This window comes from Nipponia nippon, unplaced genomic scaffold (genome assembly GCF_047370975.1).
Source record: "Nipponia nippon isolate SJK-2023a ecotype South Korea unplaced genomic scaffold, ASM4737097v1 scaffold_2, whole genome shotgun sequence".
In the NCBI taxonomy this organism is placed as follows: Eukaryota; Metazoa; Chordata; class Aves; order Pelecaniformes; family Threskiornithidae; genus Nipponia; species Nipponia nippon.
This window is the reverse complement of record NW_028262336.1, coordinates 31,796,002-31,818,911: the sequence shown is the minus strand read 5'-3', so window position 1 is coordinate 31,818,911 and position 22,910 is coordinate 31,796,002. Positions and strand designations below refer to the sequence as shown.

At 38.8% G+C, this 22,910-nt stretch overlaps 1 protein-coding gene across 13 annotated transcripts in view; it reads right to left on the bottom strand.

Annotated features, from left to right (window-relative positions):
* DOP1B (DOP1 leucine zipper like protein B) overlaps positions 1-22,910 on the bottom strand; it is a 63,100-nt gene that overhangs the window by 16,114 nt on the left and 24,076 nt on the right. For 9 of the 13 annotated variants that reach the window (XR_015704983.1, XM_087758573.1, XM_087758572.1 and 6 more), the window contains exons 6-26: positions 22,605-22,703; positions 21,784-21,907; positions 20,962-21,062; positions 20,393-20,507; positions 17,674-17,794; positions 17,055-17,174; positions 16,348-16,453; positions 15,672-15,863; positions 14,121-14,814; positions 12,341-12,612; positions 11,323-11,475; positions 10,187-10,287; positions 9,313-9,503; positions 5,938-7,552; positions 5,201-5,312; positions 4,391-4,579; positions 3,595-3,720; positions 2,834-2,968; positions 1,281-1,336; positions 335-439; positions 182-248 (exon numbers count right to left, since the gene is read on the bottom strand). Coding sequence is in view for 12 of the 13 variants with exons in the window: in XM_087758573.1 (XP_087614699.1) it covers positions 182-248; positions 335-439; positions 1,281-1,336; positions 2,834-2,968; positions 3,595-3,720; positions 4,391-4,579; positions 5,201-5,312; positions 5,938-7,552; positions 9,313-9,503; positions 10,187-10,287; positions 11,323-11,475; positions 12,341-12,612; positions 14,121-14,814; positions 15,672-15,863; positions 16,348-16,453; positions 17,055-17,174; positions 17,674-17,794; positions 20,393-20,507; positions 20,962-21,062; positions 21,784-21,907; positions 22,605-22,703 (4,794 nt within the window). In the remaining variant the exon portion in view is untranslated. Of the gene's footprint in view, positions 1-181; positions 249-334; positions 440-1,280; positions 1,337-2,833; positions 2,969-3,594; positions 3,721-4,390; positions 4,580-5,200; positions 5,313-5,937; positions 7,553-9,312; positions 9,504-10,186; positions 10,288-11,322; positions 11,476-12,340; positions 12,613-14,120; positions 14,815-15,671; positions 15,864-16,347; positions 16,454-17,054; positions 17,175-17,673; positions 17,795-20,392; positions 20,508-20,961; positions 21,063-21,783; positions 21,908-22,303; positions 22,566-22,604; positions 22,704-22,910 lie in introns of those variants that run through there. The other 4 variants (XM_087758579.1, XM_087758578.1, XM_087758580.1 and 1 more) reach the window with 4 other exon arrangements.

Genomic DNA, 22,910 nt, shown 5'->3' with positions numbered 1-22,910 from the left:
TCTATGCATCATGTATCTCATATTTGAGTCTCCCATCTTTACCAGACCTAAACCACAATGTGTGGATGCACATTCACACATTCTAAAAGCATAGGTGAATTCAGATCTGACCATCTCCACTTTTACTTAGATGTACAGTGCCAGATTTATGAACTAAAAGGTATATATGTATACACTGTACCTGCAAGTCTTTTTGGTCTTTTTTGTTTTCTAGAGTAGGTGTCCTAGTCACAAAGTCATTCAGAGTACTGTGGGAAAATCAATTCACTCTGAGTTAGTAATTGGACAGGTCTACTCAATGCATCTATAAGCCGCCTTCTCTCTTACACAGTACCTGAGAAGAAGAAAGTGTCCAGGAGGAGCCAAGTTCAACTGCACAGACTCTTTGAGAAGTCCTAATAAGGACTGGAAGTTCTCCTGCAAGGCTGAGACAGGCAGTCTGCCAAAAAAAACAATACCAAAACACACCCAAGTCCGAAGTTAGAGATCAGGAAAAAACAAAAAACAACATACATGGGTAACTTGGTGGCCTAAAAGCTTCCATCAAGATCAGTCCTTTATATCCTGCCCCTTCCTAACTGATCCAACAACACAGTTTAAATATCCAGCAGCACAGGCAATATGTATACAGCAGTAAATCCTAGCAGCACGTGCAGTATGCCAGCCAGCACTGTAAGAGGACTGGGTCTTCAAGGGGAAGAAAAGGAATAAAGTTTAGCTAACCACTCCACTGCATGCCAGCTTACTTTATATCCATCGCTTATTGCATAGAGTATATTGTACAGTCTGATATATCCCAAGACTTCCATATAAGAAAAGCCAAGTATGTGACGAAGAGTTTTGATGAAAGGAATATTTCCAATCAACTGCCTGACCCACTACAGGTCCAGCACAGACTGCAGCCATAGCAGTTTTATTGAATTTTGTTGAATATTAATGAAGTTCTCTCTCCATTCATCTGGCAACACAGAACAGATAAGGAGAAAGACAATAAGAAATTATTTAAGTATCTTGCTAATGAGATGCGTGAAGTATGTTGCTCTGTTAGTATGAAATGAGGCTTTCAGACTGGCATTATCAACAGAACAATGGAACATAATGTCATAGCCCAGTTATTTTGTGTCTGTTACTTAACAATAAAGTGGCAATAACCATTTCCTACATAAAGGTGTTCTGTGACATTGTGACACGAAGATCAAAGTAAAGCAAAAGATAGTGATGCTGGCTGTTATCCTAACTAGAGTCAAACAGAAAATTCTCTTTTATAACGGCTGAATTACCTTTGAATGAAAGCATAACTGAACTGTAGCACTGGAATATCTACAAGAGAAGATTTCTGAAAAATAAAAGCAAAACTGCAGTTATTTGCCATCAGAAAAAGAAGAAGGTGCAAGCTGTTGAATACTTGTGTTCAATGGTAGACACACCCTTCTTAGAAGCCACTTGTACTCCAACAGTTGACCAACTATGATAAAACTATCTATATAGCAGTACGAGGGAAATCAGAGCTTTAATAGAGGACCCTAGTTCAGAAGCAGTCCCATTACTTTGGAATATCTGCTACAGTTTATTCAGAGCTGTAGAAGCTCCTACAATGGTGTGCATGGTAGCAAAACTGGTTTCCTTAAAAGCCTATTGGAAGATAGCAGACTCAATGTGAAGTATTTTTAACTGTTCAGATAATGGTAGAAAGCTAGAAATGCATCACTGAGTTGTATATCTGCAGCAGCTTTACAAAAATTGTCATCATCTTCAGTACTGGAGGACTCCACACCTTTCCATTACCAGCATCTCTAGCAAAATATTCTGAAGAACTTGCGTTCATAGAATAGTATCATAGAATGCTTTGGGATGGAAGGGACCTTTAAAGGTCATCTAGTCCAACCCCCCTGCAATGGGCAGGGATATCTTCAACTAGACCAGGTTGCTCAGAGCCCCATCCAGCCTGTCCTTGAATGTTTCCAAGGATGGGGCATCTACCACCTCGCTGGGCAACCTGTTTCAGTGTTTCACCACCCACGTCGTGAAAAACTTTTTCCTTGTTTTCATTCTAAATCTACCCTCCTTTGGTTTAAAACCATTACCCCTTGCCCTGTCGCAGCAGGCCTTGCTAAAAAGACTATCCCCATCTTTCTTGTAAGTCTCCTTTAAGTATTGAAAGGCTGCAATAAGGTCTCCCCAGAGTCTTTTCTTCTCCAGGCTTAACAGCCCCAGCCCTTTCAGCCTTTCCTCATAGCAGAGGTGTTCCATCCCTCTGATCATTTTTGTGGCCCTCCTCTGGACCCACTCCAACAGGTCCATGTCTTTCCTGTGCTGAGGGCTCCAGAGCAGGAGGCAGCACAGGAAGGGTCTCACCAGAGCAGAGTAGAGGGGCAGAATCACCTCCCTCCACCTGCTGGCCACGCTTCTTTTGATGCAGCCCAGGATACGGTTGGCTTTCTGGGCTGCGAGAGCACGCTGCTGGCTCATGTCCAGCTTTTCATCTACCAGTACCCCCAAGTCCTTCCTGGCAGGGCTGCTCTCAATCCCTTCATCCCCCAGCCTGTATTGATACTGGGGATTGCCCCGACCCATGTGCAGGACCTTGCACGTGGCCTTGTTGAACCTCATGAGGTTCCAACATCGATGGATCAAAACACAGAAATTCACATTCTAAAAACATAACTTATTCAGGAGCAAGAGAGAATCACACATTTAAAAAAAAAAAACAAAACCCCCCCCAAAAAACCCCAAAAAACCCCAACAAACTTTCCTTCTAACAATATTTAGAAGACACATTGGAATAGATCCATAATAGAACATATTAAGAAAATGGAATTATCTTCACGGTTACCTCTTCGCCCTTGATTTGTGATGGTTTCTTGACTACCTCTTTGATTAGATGTAATATAGTGTCAATTTTCAACGTGTTAAGTGCACATATTAAGTCCACAAGAATAAGCTGAGATGCACTAGCCACTGGAAGAATCTGAAAAAAACAAACCAAAACAGAAGACACACCCCTCAGATCACTGTACTAGGCAAAACATGCAGTTGAAAAAACAGCTTTTTGTGCAATTATTCAAATATCAATACTTACACAAAACATAAATTAGACAAGTTAAACCAAGCATGCAACAATTTGTCATATACAGATCTTCTCCCAACACCTTCATGAAAACAGCTTCATTATGCTCAAATGAAAGCAGAAAAGAAAGAGGTGTTCTACTCAGAATAAATGCTTAGTTCCAGAGAATACTACAACTCTAACCTTTCTCTGGAAATGGAGCTGATCCAAGGTCTTTAAAATTTAATTGGCAAGTTGCAATCCTAAGATTACAATCCAGTATTGAATAAAAAATGGCTATTACTATCAGACTTAAACTGCCACACTGTCCTTTTCATTTGATTACTCATTTAGGTTTAACTGTAGTCCTGATGCTTTGTGGAATTACTTATAAATAAGAGCATTTCAGATTTTTCAGTGGCTTGACATTGTCAAATATAAAAAAAACCCAAAGAATCTATAAACAAGCCCAGACTTTAGAAATGATCATATAAATGTAACATTTGCCTTTACACTGAGAAACTAAGGGTGTCTTTATTTAGTTTCACCTTGATTTTACTTTGATTCCTATGAGGTTTCTTGCTATTCCATACTGCTGCAATTGCTGCCATCAACTGGATTCCAAGTTGTGCTGTCAATGGATTCAAGAAGTCCAGTATTTTAGTTCTTAATGTCTATAGAGGGGGAAAAAAAAAAAAGTCTGCTAAACTTTGCAAGGCAAAGGCTATCTCATAGTCTGTAAAACATTCTTCCTTTTCCCAAGATGTTCAGAAAATACATAACAACAAAAGAATCTCTTTATATACTTGGCAGTCAGACTAGTTTTGATTATTTATTTATGAGTTAGTGTATCCTTCTTACAGATGGAAGGCACATTTGTTGGAAAACAGATTGCAAAATAGAAAAAATAACTTCTTGTGTTATATTCTCTCTTCTCCTACAGATATTTTCCACTGCTATGATTAACCAATATCCACAGAAGAAGGGAAAAGTCTAGTATTTTTACTCCTTCGGGTACATGTTCTACTGTCTGCGGAAGGTGCAGACAATTCAGAGGCAGTTGGCTCTACAGCAGCTATTAACAGGAGCTCACAGAAAAAGCAAAACATTAAACAGATTAGGTAAGGGTGCCGATGGGCAAAAAGAACAGGGAAAAAAAAATCTACTTTTGTAGGTAGGTACTGTGCAAGTCTGAAGCTCATGAAAGTTCTTCAGAAATTCTTTGTGGCCCAGTATCATTCTGGGAATGACAAAACTGTTCCTATGAACTCTATGTAAAATACACTGTTGAGGGAGGGGATGACAAGGATGATGAGATACACAGCAGTTTAAAAGAGCTCCTACTTTGGTTGCTTTAAAGTAGACTGAAGAAGAGCCTTTAGTTGTTCCAAAGAAGTCAGTTGGTCTTTTTTGAGAGTCTTCCCTCTTTATAATGCTCCAAAGAAGGGACATGGTATTAATAATGCGAGGCAATTCTTCCAAAATGGCATTCCTAGCATTTCTCAGGTTTGCAGGTTCAGCTAAACATGATGACTAGAAAAAAACAAAAATATTAATATTAAAATACATTATATTATGCACCACAGAGTGACTGCTCTTATTCTGTAATTAGAAGAATTATAGTCAACTTTTGTAATGACAACTTTAAAAATAATTCAACCATTCTATTTCTGAAATACACTGCTGCTATTAGAGTCTACTGAATTTGCTGTTCATTATTGTGGCACAGAGAGAATTGATTTGCCTAGGAAATTGTTAGGATAATATCCTCTTCTGACAAATGTTATAGGAATAAAAATTATAGAGAACACATCAGCATGTTATCAACTCAAAAGAAAATAGAAAACTTTGTTAATGACAGAGCAACTGTAGACAAGCTACACAGGACTAATATTTGCGTGACGAAGATCATCATGAAGATCTTCTGCTTAAAATTAACTTTCCTGTTTTCAAATAAAAAAATAAAGTTCAGTCCCCCTCCCTTGTACTTTTACTTAGTTCACTTCTTTTGGTGTGCTATGAGGCTTCTCTAAGGTTATCTTCTCATATGAGTGCCGCTTTACTACTTATATTCACCTCTGAATGAAAAGGGGATGCATACTTTGACGAACTGGTGTTGAGGTGTCAAGTGAGTGGTAGGCATTAAGCACTTACCTTTTTAGTTTGGTAAGGGTGATCCAGAAGGCAGAAGTGACCAATGGTTGTCAGACCTTCCAAAAGGGTTAGTGGGTAATCAGGTGTAACATTTTCTCTTTTAGAAGTTAAGCTTTGTAGGGCAAAAAAAAAAAAAGAAAAAAAAAAGTTAACAGGCCAAGTGGTATTCCCTTGATTAAAAATTCCAGTAGAAATCTGTTTCTGTTCAATGGTTAAAAGAATACTGGAATGACCAGACAGGACTATCAAATCAAAACATTCACAGACTATGCTTGGACAACCCTGTTTCCTTGTCTAGATCTTTTAGAATATTATTCCCCACCTGACCATAAATCTTTCACATCTAATTATTTTTCCCTAGTCCTTTCACTTACTGCCTGTTCTGAACAGTGTCACTGTATTTTTCTTCTCCAGGGTGTCTCTCCCCACTTAGTCCCCCAAAATCTTTAGTTTTTTTCAAAACTGGGAACTTCTTGTTACTCGGATGGCAGGGAGAAGGGCACAGGAAGTATCACAGCTGCTGGTCATTCTTGCAACAAGGCTTACTGCAGTTGCAACAATACTACCTCCACCACACCTGGGCTCAAGGGACAGATGCCTGCATGTGCAGCAGGGTTTGAGGATCAAACTCTGGGAGCCACAATGCTAAACCAGTAAATTACTATGCACTACACTCTAGTATGAGTAACTTAAAAAAGATTCAGCACAACAAATCCCACACTGCAGACTCTTCTTACCTTGCAGATGTTTTTGCAGATGTCTTCACAGCTTCATTTTCATACTGTTTGACAAGCTCATCCAGGTTTTTACATATCTGTACAACAAATGGTGCCACAGTCCAGCCTAAAGACTTCCCAAAATAAGGCAGGGAACATGTGACTAAGCCTACCCAAGTGGGATGCATCCCATAGCCATACTCTGGTTGCAAACCTCTAACCACAGCAGAGACGAATAATCCTTGTGAAGTTATTGGGTGTGGATAGACATATTGCATTGCACCAATAGCCTGCTGGAAATTAAGAGCCTGCTGCCATTCCTTAGAGAGGTCTGGCTGATTCTCCTGCTCCTCATGAGTCTGTCCAAGATGGTGCTCCAAGACAATCAATACCTGCAAGAGCTTCAGCAACTCAATCTGGAGTGGGTGTTCGCTCCAGATTTGATCATGCCCAAAATTGATTAGGCTCTCTTCAAAGAGTTCTTCTTCAGGAACCTTATTAACTCCACCTGCCATAAGCAGTTCATACCGTTTCTGACTTGTATACATAGATGCAGACAGAGAAAGAAGAACAAACTCCTGAATTTTGCATCTCCCTAGCAAATTGCGTATGAACTCTATGTTCTTATTCTCTGGTGCCTTTGCCATGGTAGCTAGCTGGGTCATCATTCTAATCAGGACTTCCACACTTTTTACCTGAACATCTCTGTTGCCAAGCACATCTCTGTGTGTGACCTTCAAGTAGCATGGATAATACGAGCGCAGGAAACTGAGACAGAGGTAAGTAAGCAATTCTATTAGAAGAGAATGGGGACACATGGTTGGGGACTGCGTCTGAAGCTTGCCATAAAAACTCTGCCCTACAAGAGCTTCCTGATGGCGAGCTAAGAGATTGTAAATAAGATTTAAATGTGCTGTGGAGCTGGTATCCATGCTTGTACTAGCTACAGCTTCAATAAATTCTTTAGGGTTTGTTTTAAGCACTGCCTCCAGAACAGAAAAAGCATACAATACCCTCTTAGAATCATAAGGCTGCAAATATAGCAGCATGTGTTTGAACAGAGCCTCAATCATCTCCTGTTTTTCCTTCTGCTGCTTGAGCAACCTAGAATGGGTAATTTCCTGGAGCTCCAAGTCCACCTCTTCATCACTTGACAGAGACTCTGATGCTTGAGTCCTCTCAGAGTCAGCACGCACAAGGTTTAGCGCTACACTCGATTTGGAGCTTTCAGGAAGGAACTCATTGAGAGAACTCACATGGTTTGTGGTCTCTTTGCCATCGGTTGCAGCACTGTCATTGTCCTCATTGCTCACTTCTTGCAGCTCCAGAGAAGGAGAAAAAGAGGATGTATTTTCACTGTCATGGCCTGTGCTGGTGTCTGCTGATTCTGTGTGCTCACTATTATCTTGGTCACCATCTGCTTCATGTGAAGTTACTGGATTACAAGAGCCATCGTTTTCAGACTGTTCAGTTTTTAACTCTGGCTTCTCTGGATCTTTTTCCACTTCTGCCCAAATTGCTTCTCTATCCACAGTAGTAAACTGGCTCAATGGAAGGTTTTCCTCGGAATTGCTCTCAGAGATGCCAGACTCTTTCAAAGAGGCCTTTTTCTTGTAAAACCAATCACGTATATCTTCTGAAAAAAAAATTATTTTTTTTTTAAAAGAGCATATAATAGTTTATTTCACACAACATGCTTTACATTGACTAAATCGTTGTTAAAAAAAGGGTTAAAAAGCTACTCTGCTCTAGTCTACTATTAATTGTAACAAGTGAAGCTAAAAAAAATGGGTTAAGGCAAGAATGATCTTTTTTTTTTTAAAGTGGTAGAGCAGTCCTAACCTATTGTAAGCGCAAGAGAATAGGATCAAAACATAAAGCACATACTGTTTCTTTTACACTATGACTCCGTAGATGTGACAATTTTTTTTCATGCTTCCTGAGCATAAAATGTTTGTTGAGATCAGGACAGAAATGAGGAGGATAGTAACAGAGGAGGTTGGTTTTGTTTTTTGTTTTTTTTTTTTTTTTAAGAGCTAATGTTTTCCTTGATTACATGCTGTGGAACAAGGAAGAAATACATTAGCTCTGTGTTTGTATAGCATCTAATAAACAGGTCCCTTTGGATGCTATAAATGTCTGTCATCTAACTATTTGCCAATCAAGACAGAAAAACAATTATGCAAGCCGACAGCTAGGCTAACAGTAATGAGACAGACATATGACACGGAAGTTTCTTTACACAAAACTACTGGACTCCACTGTCTTCCTGCTCTGCTCCAGGGAACAACCTTGGCTGCTTGGTGCAGAACAACCTTGGCCAAATGGTGCAGAGCGCCTCATATCTATACCACTCCCAGCAATCCCAAACCTGAACAGACTGCTAGCCTTTGCAGGACTCCACACTTGGAGTGAACCCTGGCTCCATACCTGTCTCAGTCTTCCTCAGCTGCTCCCCACAGGTCTCTGTCACACTTGTCTGTTCCACATTTGACACACAGATCATATGTGGTTCACAATGGTTCTCATTACAGGTCTTAAAATGGACATCCTCCAGCTGTCAAATTTAGCCTGTCAAGGTAAAGACACCCTGCTACATTCCTAAATTTGGGCGGCTGGAGGTCATCTTCAATTCCAAACATGTTTCTCTGCTTCTACATCTTAGCTTTGGGATACCTCAAGACATATGCCAAAAGGGCTCAGCTCCCCTCTTGAATCAAGATGGATCTTCTTTGCACAAAGACATCTTAATTTTTAGAAGCTAGCAGAATTATTTGTGTGTGTGTGTGTGTGTGTGGTGTGCCCTAAACAGCAAGATATTCCTCACAACCTGTCTGATTATTTCAACATGATGCTGAGGGAATCATTAACAAAAAATATTCTGAATAAAGAAACCTGGTATGAGGGTGCATGGTGTGCTGGGGCAAGACTGGGCGGAGAGAGTGAGATTTGCCTGTCCATCCTGCCTACTGGAACAGTTCCTGGACTGACACAGTCACCAAACTGCTCCTGGATTTCATTTGGTTGCAGACCTAGTTTTGCTCGAGAAGGGATCCTTTGAACAGTGAACACACATGCAGTGTGGATCATCTGGGAATGGCAATGAGAAGTGTGGGACAAGATCCCAGAGCAAAGCAGGGAGCAATCCAAACCAACAGTGTAGGTGCAGCCACTGTAATAGAAATGATCATTAGGCCTTCAACTAGCATGACTTACTCCTGAACTCTGTTTTAGGCATCACTAGAGGTACTCGGATGCGGAGGAATCTATGGAACTGATACAAGACAGCTCAGGGTAATAGGATGCCATTGCACTTCAGAGACTAGCTTCAGTAGGTGTTCAGGAGTATGCAATGCTATGTTAGCACTTACAGTTTCAGTCCAAGAACAGTTTTACCTGCTGAATTTTTCTGTTTGATGTAGTGGATGGACGTGCGCTGTGTCTTTGGATGAAGCAGCAGCAGCAGGACTGGTTCAAGAATCCGTGCAACATCATTAAGTGAAAGAGCACGGATCAGCCAGCCCTGTGCTGCAGCACCAATTGCGCCATCTGAACAATTGAGACTGTCCAGTACCACAAACAGAGACCTGAGTGGAGAAATCAGAACGAAGAAGTACAATTGAAATCCCTAAAAAAGTTAACGCAAACAACAAAATAGTGGCAGGGAACAGACACAGTGCATGTTCAAGTTAGCACCAGCCAATGGCTCGTGTCTGCTAACAATAGCTTGATCATGCACATTTTCCTGAGTTGAGGTCAGGAAAACACATGCGTTTGTAGAAGCAAGGCCATACATATACTCACACTCTAGAAGAGCAGCATATTTTAAAGTTCTTTCACATATTTATTTAGAAAGACTCTTAATGCTTTTGTCTCATTTTATACAAAGGTTATGATCTCATAAATAAGAAGTAGAACTAAAATAAGATAATTTTTTTTTTGCACAAGTAGCTGGTTCTATTTTCTTTGGGAAAAAATCTAACCCACTCCAAGATAAAAAAATGTCTGCTATGCAAAAACTTGTCTGCAAGCTACTTTTAATATATGAAGCTCTTTCTATTTTTACAGAAACTTCCTTCACACAAGAAAGTGCACCATGCACAGAGTGCTTTGCAAAGGTAATAGTGCACAAAAGTTGAAGATCTTCCTTTTGCTCATTTTTTGTTCTCTCTACAGAGAACTTTTTCCCACCTCAGAAAAAAGAACAGAACAAAGCATGATATAGTTAAACATATAAATGTAAGTCTAAGCCAGTGGAAATAGAAAATACCTATCAAAGGACCGATTGTGAGAAGTCACTCTGCTGCCTTGGATCTCTCTGGTCAGATGCCACATGACAGAGAATCTGAACAGTGCTTCCAGCCTTGTCCCCTTTGCAAGGAAACAAGACAGATAGATACATATTTTTTGCAGCAAGTATCTCCGAGTAAAGTTTTAGTTTTTAAACCTCTAGAACAACAGTTATTGTGTAGATGACTGCTAATCCTTCTCAGGTAGTTTGAGAGCACTTTTCTATTTTGCAACAGACTAAACCAAAATGCCATGTGTCCATGAATTCACAACCAAAACTTAACAGCCACAGTGTTTGTAGGAGAAAAAAAAAGACATGCCAATACACCAAAAACGTATTTCAGGACTCTCGTGTATAAACATTTTAGTCTTGGTTTGGTGTTAGGGAGGTTTAAAAGCTGGATGACAAATGGCAAGACATTGGTATATTAGATAGGGTTTATTATTGGTAATTTTGTTTGAAAGCTTTTAAAAGATTTCCAAACTTTTAAGTTTCAAAATTGCAAGAGCAAAGATATGAAAAGAATACCAAAGACTGAAGGTGGCTGTTTTAAGTTTTATTGTGCAATGCACTTCTCACAAATGTACTGTAAGCTATTAAAGGACTGTTCTGTCATTAAACTGGGCAAGTAAAATAATTAATAACTGGCTCACTTAAAATACAGCTTACTTATTATGAGAACTAAATTCTAAGGTGGACACAAGGTCAACATTATGTTGACATACACTTACAAGGTAATAAAGTCTTTTGTTGGAATATGAAGCTTACAAAATCAACACAAAATAAAATTATTCTAGAGTTTTTGGTGGAGCTGGGTCAGTTTGGAAATACTGAGAAAAACTGCAAGTTTTTAGATACTACATGATTTGGGCTGAAACTGAAAAAGCTCTAGCATTGACTGATAAGAGTTCGCATCCAGGGATTAAGTTTAGCAGTAGTCCCATGATGAATAAATCCCAGGGAACTGTAAAGGTGTGGACAGAGTCTGTCGGAATCCTGGAAGACAGAGGGTCCATGAGAGTGAAGACGTGGGGTGGAAGGGCACTAGGGGCAGTCTGGGAAGCACTGGAACAACTCTACAGTGATGAAGAGGCTTCAGTCAATACAGGACTTACTTTATCACGATCCAAAAGTGCGTGGCAGATAATGTCTTCACAGATATTTGCTGATGGTGCCAAGCAGTGCAGCCTGTAGAACAGTTCCACACAGGCAATATGATGCTCCCGTGTCTCTTTGTTCAGCTGATTCCAGAGCACACAGGCTACTCTCTAGGCAAAAATAACAACAATTTAATAATAATAATAATAATAATAATAATAATAATAATAATAATAATAAGCCATTTCTTCCCTGACTTAACAGCTTTCCATTGCATAAATGCCTTCTACTACCAAAAAGGATTTCCAAATCGTCTTAGTTTAGCAAAGAGCAAGAATTCAGGTCATATACTCAGACCTAAAGGAATGCAACTTTCCTACCCTAGTAGGACAGGTAAATCAAATGTACGTGCACCAGAAGTTAAGAAAAGCATTTCAGCTTCTATTTTCTGGTTCAAAACTTAACAGACTATATATGTGTCAGGCACAGCAATTGGAAACACAGTAATTAAAAAAAAGATCTTGGAACCAGCCCTCATACTAACACTAATATCAATAAATGGTCAGGAGAAGGAAAGCATTTCTGAAATATATCTATCTATCTATCTATCTATCTATCTATCTATATATCTCCTCAAAACAAGAAGGATGGAATGTTTTCATTATTATTCACCCACCAACATTTTCTCTTATCTGAAAACTTAGAGTGGTATCAAAGTTCTCTAAAGTGTAGCTTTCAAACTAATGAAATCAAACCCTTCAAGTCAGAAATCAATCATACCTACCACCCAGGAATTTGGGCACAAAAACAACTAGCAATTTGAAAATAACCTGCCACTTTTGAACATCCTGTTGGGAAGCACATGAAGAAGAATGCAATTGCTTTCAAATGCTTGTGGAGGCAAAAAACGGCAGCATGTCATTGTAACACAAACATGCTGCCCCCAAACATCCATGCAAATAACATTTGCTTTCCCACCCCGTCCTTAGAGGTTCAGTGTAGTTGGGCAGTAAAAAAGAAAAAGAAAATTGACACCTGGTAGAAATCTGTTTTCTCTGAGATGATCTTTAGAACTCCAGGAGCAATGGGAGGAAGGGTGACCATCTGTAGCTTTCCAAAGAAGGGGTTGTGGCCAGACACTTTGTACCGCTTCATTCTGTCTTCTATCACAAGTGCCAGTGACTGGGAATGGTTGATCACCTCCAGCAGTGTGAAGATGGACACGTTCTGAACATAGCAGTCATTCACACAACAGCATATTGTCATTAAGGACTTCAGCCACAGAGGGAAGCTGGCATCACTACCTCCTCAGAAGTGAGAAAAAAGTTTTTGAATAATCTCAAGGTTATGATCATATTTTCAAGAATTCTTCAATCTAGCTCACAGGACCAAGAGACAAAAATGACTGCCCAAATCCAACTGTCATGCTATCATCAAGTCCCTTACTTCAGAAGGGACTTGCTTCCAAGCAAGTTAGGTTCTTTTCCCTATTTCTCCCAGCAGAAAGCTCTTGCAGGACCTCAGTAACCCAGTAACTAGTGGATTTCTGCTTTCCAGTTTATGTTTATTCACATCTAGTTTTCACAGTTGCTGTTTTCCAGCTGTCATTGCCAAAAACAACAACAGAGGTCTGCTGATCCAAGGATGCTCTTTCGGGTAGCATTGAGGCGTATAATTGGAGCACACAAGGAACTGATATAGCTAACATCAAGTCAAGCCATGTTTGCCTCTCCTTAGTGAATAATCAGATAAAGTTTTATTAAGGCTTGACTGGAGACAGTCTGAAGTATGAGTTCACACCTCTGGCTTCAAAACCAAATGTTTAAACTGCTTTACTACCACGACAAAATGACCACTCTTCCTTCTCCACATCAGACAACTTATGTATCACATTCAACCCAGACCTTCACTATCAAAGGTTCTCTCCCTTTGGCTTTAAACCTTACTGTATTCTCCAGGGTGTGCAGTTGAAAAGAATTTTGAAAATAAACTTCTATAATCCTAGGACGATATTCCAAAGAAGCACAATTATGAAAGCAAGGCTTCTAAGTTCAGCTACATTGCTGACCACATGGAAGGCACTGCAAATATGCAAAAGCGTCCATGTCAAGCAGAGAGCTCACCCATGTAGATGATGGGCTTTGCTAAGGAAGACAGCAGAAATTTGTAGTGAGGTGAGGAAGAGAACCCAATTTTCCAGTTTCCCACCTCTCCATTCACTATAAAACCTATCTTGTCAACTAGCCTTCAGGCCAATAACTGCTTGTGCAAAAGCTAATGAACTTGAAATCCCAGAACAAACAGGCCCTCCAATTATACAAGATTATTCTTATATGTTAGCTTACATCAGACTCCTTTGAATTCTGAGGGCTAGGGAAAGAGCTGTTTTTGCTTCTGTTACTGTTTAGAGCTCCAGTTTTCCATCTACACTTTCTACATTTCCATCTTTTTTTTTTTTTTTTTTGGGAGACGCACACACACACGCATCGGGGAGGATGGATTTCCTGAAAATCCCGAACCATGCCACAAGGCTCTACAGGCCAGAAGGTCTTTACATCCCTTCAGCTACAAGTTTTGTAGTGAAAGTTTTCAAAAGAATGTGAATTTAAAAAGCTTGGTAAAAATTGTCCCTTAGCTGCAAGACACAAACCACACGCTGATGCGGGTAAGTCTTTAATTCACATGCAACTTGCCTTCAGCCCTGTCAAAAGGCATTACTACTGGCCCTGGTCACATGTCTTTTAAATAGCCAAGTTCACACTGCTATTTGCATCCTCAAACACTCAAGTTGCCCAGTAAAGGAATCTTTTCTTACCAGGAACCTGAAACAGAGAGAGATACAACTGTTCTGTCTCCTCCTCTGAAAGATAGACTGGGAATGTGGTACAATCCAACAAAAGGTGACAAGCTGCAGCAAAAGCTTCCTTGCAGTCACCTCTAAGGGGTCCCAAGACAAGCATCACTTGTTCTAAGTCCCACTCTTCTTCCTCCTTTTCCTTTTTATTACCAGAGGTGTGGTCAGAAGGAAGAGGATTAGAACTCTTGTTCTTGAATGGTGACCCTCGAACTGAGAACAAGTCTGAAAGCATTTGTTTAAACTGAGGTACAGTGATTTGTTTTGCATCCCATGGGCTCTTTTTCTTGCTAGTACTTTCAGGTAATCTGTAGCCATTCTCTTTTTTCTCTTTTCTACTCATATTCATTGCTGAGATGCTTTCATTACTTGTTTCTTGAAATTGCACCCCAAAAATGTATTTACTGGAAAACTTGCCAACCAGCTCTTGAATGCAATACAAAGTCTTCTGAATGCTCCCCCCTTTCTTCCAGACACCATCTCTCTCAAGGGTCACAGTTGGCACCCCCAAGTGCTGAGAGAGCTCTGGGGAGGAGGTGCTTAGACCAATGCCACTGTCTTCTGACTTCAGAGGAGGGAACGGAGTCTCATCCTCATCCTGCAGCACAGACTTAGTCTCCAAGGTTATGTCCACATTTTCCTTTTTCACTGGGCTCTGAAACAGAAATGTTAATGTGGTTAATGTGCCACCACGTAGATCATTTTAAACTATGCAGAACTGTGGCAGGCCCTGGGGAACAGCAATGACAGAAAAAAACCTAGTATTTGCAATTTTCAGGTACAGATTACTTTTAAAAGATCATGAGACACACTTATTTGTAAGCAGTTCAATCCAATTGCATTTAAACCTTAACAAATGTTTGTATAATCCTGACACCTTGACTCATATCAAACACCAACAGATCCATAGCTACAGATACTTAGCAAATGGAAATGTTTCCTTAAAATCAATTCACCCCTAGAATGGTATTACTTACGTTGGATTACTTCTAGTCAAATGTATATATTTGTTCTACTGCAAAACTCTGGCAGGCTGTGCTTGTGTGACTGCTTTATGCCAGCTATTTCTCATTCCCTATCATGGTCTCTTGCACACAAATAATACCACATTGTGTTAAACTAAAATATTAATTGAAAGCCTTGCAGGCCTAACCAGCTGTGAAGCTGGGCTTGATTTGGCAACTTGAATCTTTAGCAACTGCATGATCCTGAGTGCCTTTTCAAAACCATTAAGATCACACTCTTCTCAAGAGGTACGATTATAGCCCCAGTTTCAGACAAGACTATACTCCTTCACTGTCACAAATAATTCAAACAAGTCAGAACTGACTACCCAGTAAGAATAAAAAGGCATCAGGTAGCTCTGGAAGGGGGCAAAGAAGGTAAGTTTCAAAAATCTTTCTTGCTGCAGTTCTTATCTAGGTTTAAGTTAGGAGAATTAGCATTTTAAAATTTAAAATTTTAAAATCACCAACAATTTTCAACAACTATAAGTAGTTGAAAAACACCTACCCCATTTCCACTTCCTGTCTCAATGTCCAAATAGGAAGGGGGCATTTGCACTTTGCTAAGCACCTTAAAACAGGTCTTTAAGGCATGAGTGAGTTCTGGTAAGCCTAATACTTCCATATTTTCCAGGAGAGACTGCACCATATAACTGAGCATCTGTGGAAGATACTGAGTCTGCACTTCAGAGTAGAGTTCCTAAAATAAATAAGAATTGTTTACAATAGTTTTATTATTATTCAACTGTCCAGAACACTGATCAATGATTGATAAAGTCAGTTCATGAATGGTTAAGCTGTACAAATTTGCTTCAGTGCTATTCCTTCTTTCTTTGTTCTACATTATGAACACTGAATCATACCCTAAAAATCTTACTACAGTCAGCCAGCTACTAAGAGATCAAGAAGTCCCAGGAAATTATTTACCCAAGAAGCAAAAGGTACACTTTTCCATTCCTTTGATAGAATTGCCATATTTTAAAATGCAAATGATTTTTATTTTGCTAGGCAATAGCATGGGTACCCATATATAAGTCAGCACATAAAACTATGCTTTGCAGGACATAACATGCATATGCACACGTATGTCAATTTGCCTATCTTCATTTTAGGTAACCACAATATGAATTATTTGATTTTAAGTTTCTTAAGACTTTGAAGCAGTTTACTTCAGGTTGCCTTACCAAAGGAATCACGTCAAGAAGAAACACCAATAGTGTGCAGAGCTCTGAAATTGTAGGAGGAGTGCTAATATTTTCCAGAGGATATCTCATCTGTGTGGATTTGTTTCTGGATTGAGAGAAACATTATTGTGTAAGCTTTTTTCCTGCCAAAATTCTTGTTACAATAAAAAAGCATTGTCAAAACCAGCACAAAATACTGAACAGCTGGGCTTTCTGAAGCAAAGTAAAATGGGACTTCTAATACAGCAGGAAAAAACATTCTGTCAAAACCACCTAAACTGTAGCATGCGGGATGCTTAAGTGCTTCTAATTTTCAGACTGAATTTCTGTACATGATCTTACTACTTGAAGTATAATCTTCTCTCTTATATTTAGAAAGAGATAAAAAGATAGAGATCTTTATTTTTATTCAAAACCAACTTGTTCGTCCAAGGAAGACCTCTCCACCTCCCCTCCCAAACCTCTGCCTCCTTCAGCTGTCATTTTGAAAGTAATTTCTTTTGTTCTCAGGTTGCTAGTTTCTATCTAATTGTTTACCTGTTTGCATTCTTGAAATATTTTAGGATGCAACTTACATATCTGTCTGATTCTAACATGTATTATGTCCCTTCCAGAATTTAAATGCTTCACTAAACTTTATTATCTTACACAGGTAGCTCTTAAGCGGTATTTTTAAGAGGAGCACTATTGTTTGACAACATAAACACCTGAAACAATCTTCAAAACATTTGGTCATGTAATCCCAAAGAAAATCCGTGCTTAAGGATGTAATCAACAAATTAACTGTTTTGACAATTTCCGAAGCATTTTTGTTCTCTTTGATTGCACTGTGTGAAAGGGAAAAAAAGGAAAAAAAAAAGAAACATGTCAGTGAAGATTCTAAGCGCATGCACATCACAGTATTAGCTAATGCATTCTAAAATCTTTTTCTCCCTTTCTCTACAAGCTAAAAGACATTGATTGTTTTAAATCAAGGACTGAGTCATTCTGGAATAGCTAGAGTTTGAGTATCTTTCTCCGAGATGAAAGAAATCGAGCCTTCAACTTTGAAAATCAGAAGGCTAAGAGTTCTGTCGCCAGACTGATTCTTGGCCAATATAACTGGATTTAATCAATACCAATCATATGCAATGTACTTTATTTTCTTCTTTGCTAATCAAAGAGAAATCAAGCGTGTGGGGAAAAAGGGAAGTCACAGAGAAATCTCTTCTACACAGAAGGTCACTTTGTTAAAAACCTAACCTTCCTTAAATTGTTTGATTTTAGTAAGTTAGCTTAATAGAAATGATACAGTTTCAGTTCATAGTTGAAAACTTGTAGTTATACCTTGCAAGCACGTTGCCACTTTGATTGTAGCTAAGTTTGAGATCAGAACCAAGTGCATCTTTGCAGTAGGAATAAAAGGCTCTAATAACTTCAAGGAACAGATCCCCAACAACCTGCGGCCCTACAAATGAAGAAAAAAAGGGTCCAGTAGTTGCACCAAAGTGATTGCTAGGCAGCTCAGTTACAAACTTGTACAAACTTAAATTAGGGGTAGCTAGACTAAAAAAACATGATCACCCAAGTAGGAAGAAAATGCTGATGTGGCTTTTTAAAATGTTAAATTTTCCAGTTAAAATAAAATGAAATATGTAGTTAAATATTTGGGGTTTTTTTACATTCTAGTTAAATACCACCTGTTGTTCATTTTAGGAACTTTTTAAAGTAATACTTGGAAAGCCATAGCACTGGTTCTACATTACACTTAACTCACTTCCGTAAGGCACCAACACTGCAAGCATTTATAAGTGGGCATAATCATAACCATAAACTTGCAGTTCAAGTGCCAAAAATAACCACCATGTCTGTATCCATAAGGAAAACAAGCAGATTTCTCAATACACTTTTAACATAGTAGCCTTGATTAAATTTTGAGGGACAAAAGCTGGAAAAATCAGCAAATTGAAAAGTTCAAATGCCTAAATATATATATATATATATATATATATAAAAGCATATTTGTAAACAGTTTTAAGAAGAAAGTATAAGTTAGGTGCGTGCTGACAACTGCACCCAGTTTTCAAGGGTCAGCACTTTTTTGTTTTAACTGAAATTGTCTACAGAGGAGGTGAACAAATAATAAGTACAATACCCTAAATGTGGAACCATTAAAAAAAAGTAGTGTCTAAAGCATTCCAATGAGTGCTTCTAAAAAGGAAAAAAAAGTTCAAGTGACTAAGAGTAGAAGAAAAGGTCAAAGATTCTTGTTATGTTTTAGTTTGCCACCTTTAAAAAAAAGAAGTTGCATTGCTAAATCCATTTTAAAAGGAAGTGAAAGTCATATTGGCTTAAGGCTCAAGAAGTTATATTTTGTGTGCTGACTGGAGCAGAAAGATTAAACTGAAGAATGCAGTTCAGCTAAATAACCCTTATTGTAGTTCAGATTAACACTGATTGTCAGCCAAATAAAACATACAATAGGGTAGTATGGGTCATCTACTTTCTAAATTAGATTAATCAAGAAATTTATAATCTAACAACCTTAGTCAACTGTCCCTTCTTCAGCATTTTTGTCAGGAAATAAAAATATATGTTTTATATAAGAGGTTTTATATATAATATATATAATATGCTTTATAATATAATATGCTGTATAATATAATATGCTTAATGTAAGAGGTTTTAATTATGATAGATTTTTTAAGAAACAGCTAAAACCAGTGGAAGGAAACATTAGCACCACTGTTTATAAAGAGACTAACAACTGCTTCTACTAAGGTAGCGTTCATTTGTTAAGATAAGCAATACAGAATCCTCATTTTTCCTGGCAGTGCTTTGATAATTCTTTAACAGGAAATATGCTTAAAGGGACTTTCCTGACCCATGAAAGAGGATAAGCTTACCAGAATACAGGAGCCTGCAAAACCAATTGCCACTCGAGTGTTTAGTCTCAGTACATGAGTTTTATTCTAAGTCTACGGGCTTGGTCAATGGTAACATCACTCCCCCACCCAGGATAATACGTAGAACAACACTTTGGGATACAGTCAGTCATTAAGACTCTATTAGCTGCTAACAAATACCTGTTAACCAGTTCATAGGCTTCTCATACCTGTCAGATTAACACAATATAATTTTAAAGATTTTGCTGTACATGGTTCTTATAGAATACTATTAAATCCTAAAAATCTGTCAAGTTACTTTGGTTTATTTTTTTGATGCAGAAAGGAGAACTTGCCCTTTAAAATAAGGGCTGGCAGAGCCTCACCCTTCTGATGCTGGCAACTTCATGCACACAACAGAATAGACATGTGATAGGGAACAGGAGGAAATTCTTCACAGCTCAGTCACGAAGTCTCAAACTATAGCTCCCACAGCAGCGTCAGGCCAGCACAAGCTGGCAGTGCCACTGACAGAGGCACCCCTACCTCCCCACACCCATAACAGGTTATTTCCAGCTGGAGCACCTGCAGGTGAGTGGTACTGCACACTTTGGCAGCAGTACCACCATAGGCTAGCTGCCTGTGGGACTAGTGTCTGGAAAAGAAACACGGTCATAAGAGTCTTGTGCAAGTGTATAGGAAGGCCTGCAAGCATAGCCAAGCACTGGGAACAAACTCAGGCAAGAGTAGTACTGGTGGTTTTCCAGATAGAAGCTGTTTTATAAGACAGAACAAAAAGAGGCCTGACAGTATTTTAGAGTATAAGCTCCAAGGAACAAATTGAGCAGAATCCTAAGACTAGGGCAGAAGCGGTTCTTTTTAACTGGCCCCTCAGATCGCAGTTCTAGGCACAGAAGAGCGTTATCCTCACTAGGATACATCCGTGCTACACAGTGGAGCACTCTGCAGAAAAGCCAGAGAGGTTACTGGCTCCAGAGCACCATTCCGAACCAGGTCCCAGGCAAGGAACGCAGCCCCCTGCACACTAATACACAATGCACACATATTCAGAATTAGGAAGAATTGTGCAGGGTGTTGTCTTCAGTCCTACTGTCAAAGGCAATGAACACCAAGTTGTAAGAGTTGTTAGCAGTCTCAACAGAAGTGACAAGCAACATTACCTATTTCAGGTTTGTCAAGGAGACTGATTAGGATGCGGAAGGGTTTCAAATAAGCTTGATGCTGTTCCTCTGTATCAGACTCTGGGAATTTCTGATGTAAAATTTCAATCAAACTCTAGTGAAAAGAAAGCATCAAAATGTTATACGTAGAAGAGAGATTGCCATCTTATTAAGACCTAAAGTGTTTCTAAATTTGGTTTTGTTTGGTATCGACTACAATTGAACTTCAATTTCCCATACAGGGTAGACAAATCAATGACATCTTCTCATCATCTGTACTCAAGAGCTGATCTTATTCAGAGAAGCATTTTTAAATAATTCAGGTAGTTCATCAATGATGCCATCCTTTGGTTTCATTAGATTCCATTTGTATGGTAAGCACATACAATATTGGGGTAAATACAGCATAGCAGGCATTCAGATAGATGAAAATACAACCACCAAAAGGATGCTATCTTTAGGGACAGGAAGTGAAGGACAAACCAAGGGGCACAGTGAACAATTCTAGATGCAGCTTGTGCTAACATTTAAAAGGACCATAAATACATCTGTATACAATGAACACCAACCTCAACCAAAAGATCTTTAGAGTATTTTCCAAAGAAATAAATAGCATGGTCTTCAGAAATTGTTGAGTCTGGAGCAAAAGTACCACCTTTAATATCAGAGCCTACAAGGTAAACAGAGACATCAGGAGTACAGAGAAACACTACAGTAGGGAGCACTACACACACACGTCATTTATACAAATATTGAAATTACACTGCATTTTTAACCTTTGTCATTTCAACCCTTTGCTTGAAACTAGCTCATGTACTGCCCAAGGACAGCCCACATATCACAGTTTGAGGCACCCAGATGCACTGTACTGAACATAAATCAAAACCAAGGCCAGATCCAGACATGGGGTCAGCAAGAGCAGCCTTCACACAACTACATGGCTGCAGCTCTTGCCCTGTCACTTTTAGCCTTCTCTTACACTGTTAAAAGAAAGCAGATGGGGAGAAGCTATAGCTCTCTTATAGGTCCTCCTTGACAATTAAGCCCACATGGGAATTAATAGACTAATTACTTCCAGAAGAGCAAGGTTAAAATAGCACCCCATTCCTTCCAGTCCACTGAACCACTTCAGAATGGACTGTGGATGGGACCAGAAATAACTCATTAGATACCCTGTGATTCAGGACAGTGAAATGAATTCACCTCTGAACAGAAGACCTGCTTGCCAAATGAATGCTTCATTTTATTAAACAGGTACTTAATAAATGGCAACTAAGCAACACTTTATCACCATTCATTAACTGCTGAAAACGTGTATTACATTTTTAAGAACTGATTTTTTTTCTCTTGGGCATTCAGAATATTGAATATCACCATATGTTGTACAGTACCTAGCAACCATGCATATAATCTTCTATTGAGTGACATGTCTCTCCTCAACAACGTCTGTGTAGCTGCTGACAGAATATAGACTAAGTCAGACCTGCGCAATAGAATAGTGCTTTCATTGCAGTCCTAGGATGAAAAACAAAGATACTTTAGCTGTTTATGAACACTGAAACAAGTCAAATTGATAATGAGTTTTTTTTTAACTGGTAATATTAATGTTTTGAAAAAGAAGGCAACAAACCATCAACAACAAAATATTTTGTATACTAAAAATCTCAAGAAAGGGAATCTGACACAGTTGTGATCACTTTCATAGCTAAGGTACAGAGCTACAGTTAAGCTAAAAATACTAAATACTTCATTTTGTTATGCCTTAAGACTTAAAATTACTTGTTACTTTAAAAATACTGACTATACTACTAGGTAAGTTAGGAAATGATGTTTCAAGTAATATTTTCTTTCCTAGTCTTTAACAGAAATATCTTAGTTTAGCACAGACAATTCCAAATGCTGAAATCCTACTTGAAAAAGGAGCTCGATATTTTTTCTATACTGAATACTTCAGGCACATTCCAAATATCACACAATATTCACGGTAAAAGCACATCTTCATTTGAAGCTGTAAGGAGTCTGAGAAGCAGCAGAGTCTCCTCTACTGTTAAAATCGATGAGGGAACAAGAAACTGCAAAATCTGTTCGTTGATTTTTGAAGGTTCAAAATTCAGACATTTGGCAATAACAGAGGTAGGAGCTGGATCGGTTTCACAGAAGACACCTTCCCGCACAAAGTGTGCATGCGACAATACCAAAATAGTCCTCTTACCAAAGCTGTATAAAATGGGAAGAAGAAGAGAATCACTTCTAGAGTGTTTCTTTGCACAAGGACATTTGAATCCAATACTGATACACACAAAGACTTTATCTGTAAAAGGAAAAGAAAGCACAACGGTCTTTTCCTTCATGATAACATTTAAACTACAATCACTGTTTATAATCTCAAGAAGGAAAGAAAGCAAACTTGGTTACATGTCAACAATATTTTTCTAAATAAGAGGATAATTACTTAGCCATTTAACTCCTGCCCCCAAAATGAGTTAAAAAAAAGTTTTGTGGAATACTGTTAAAAGAA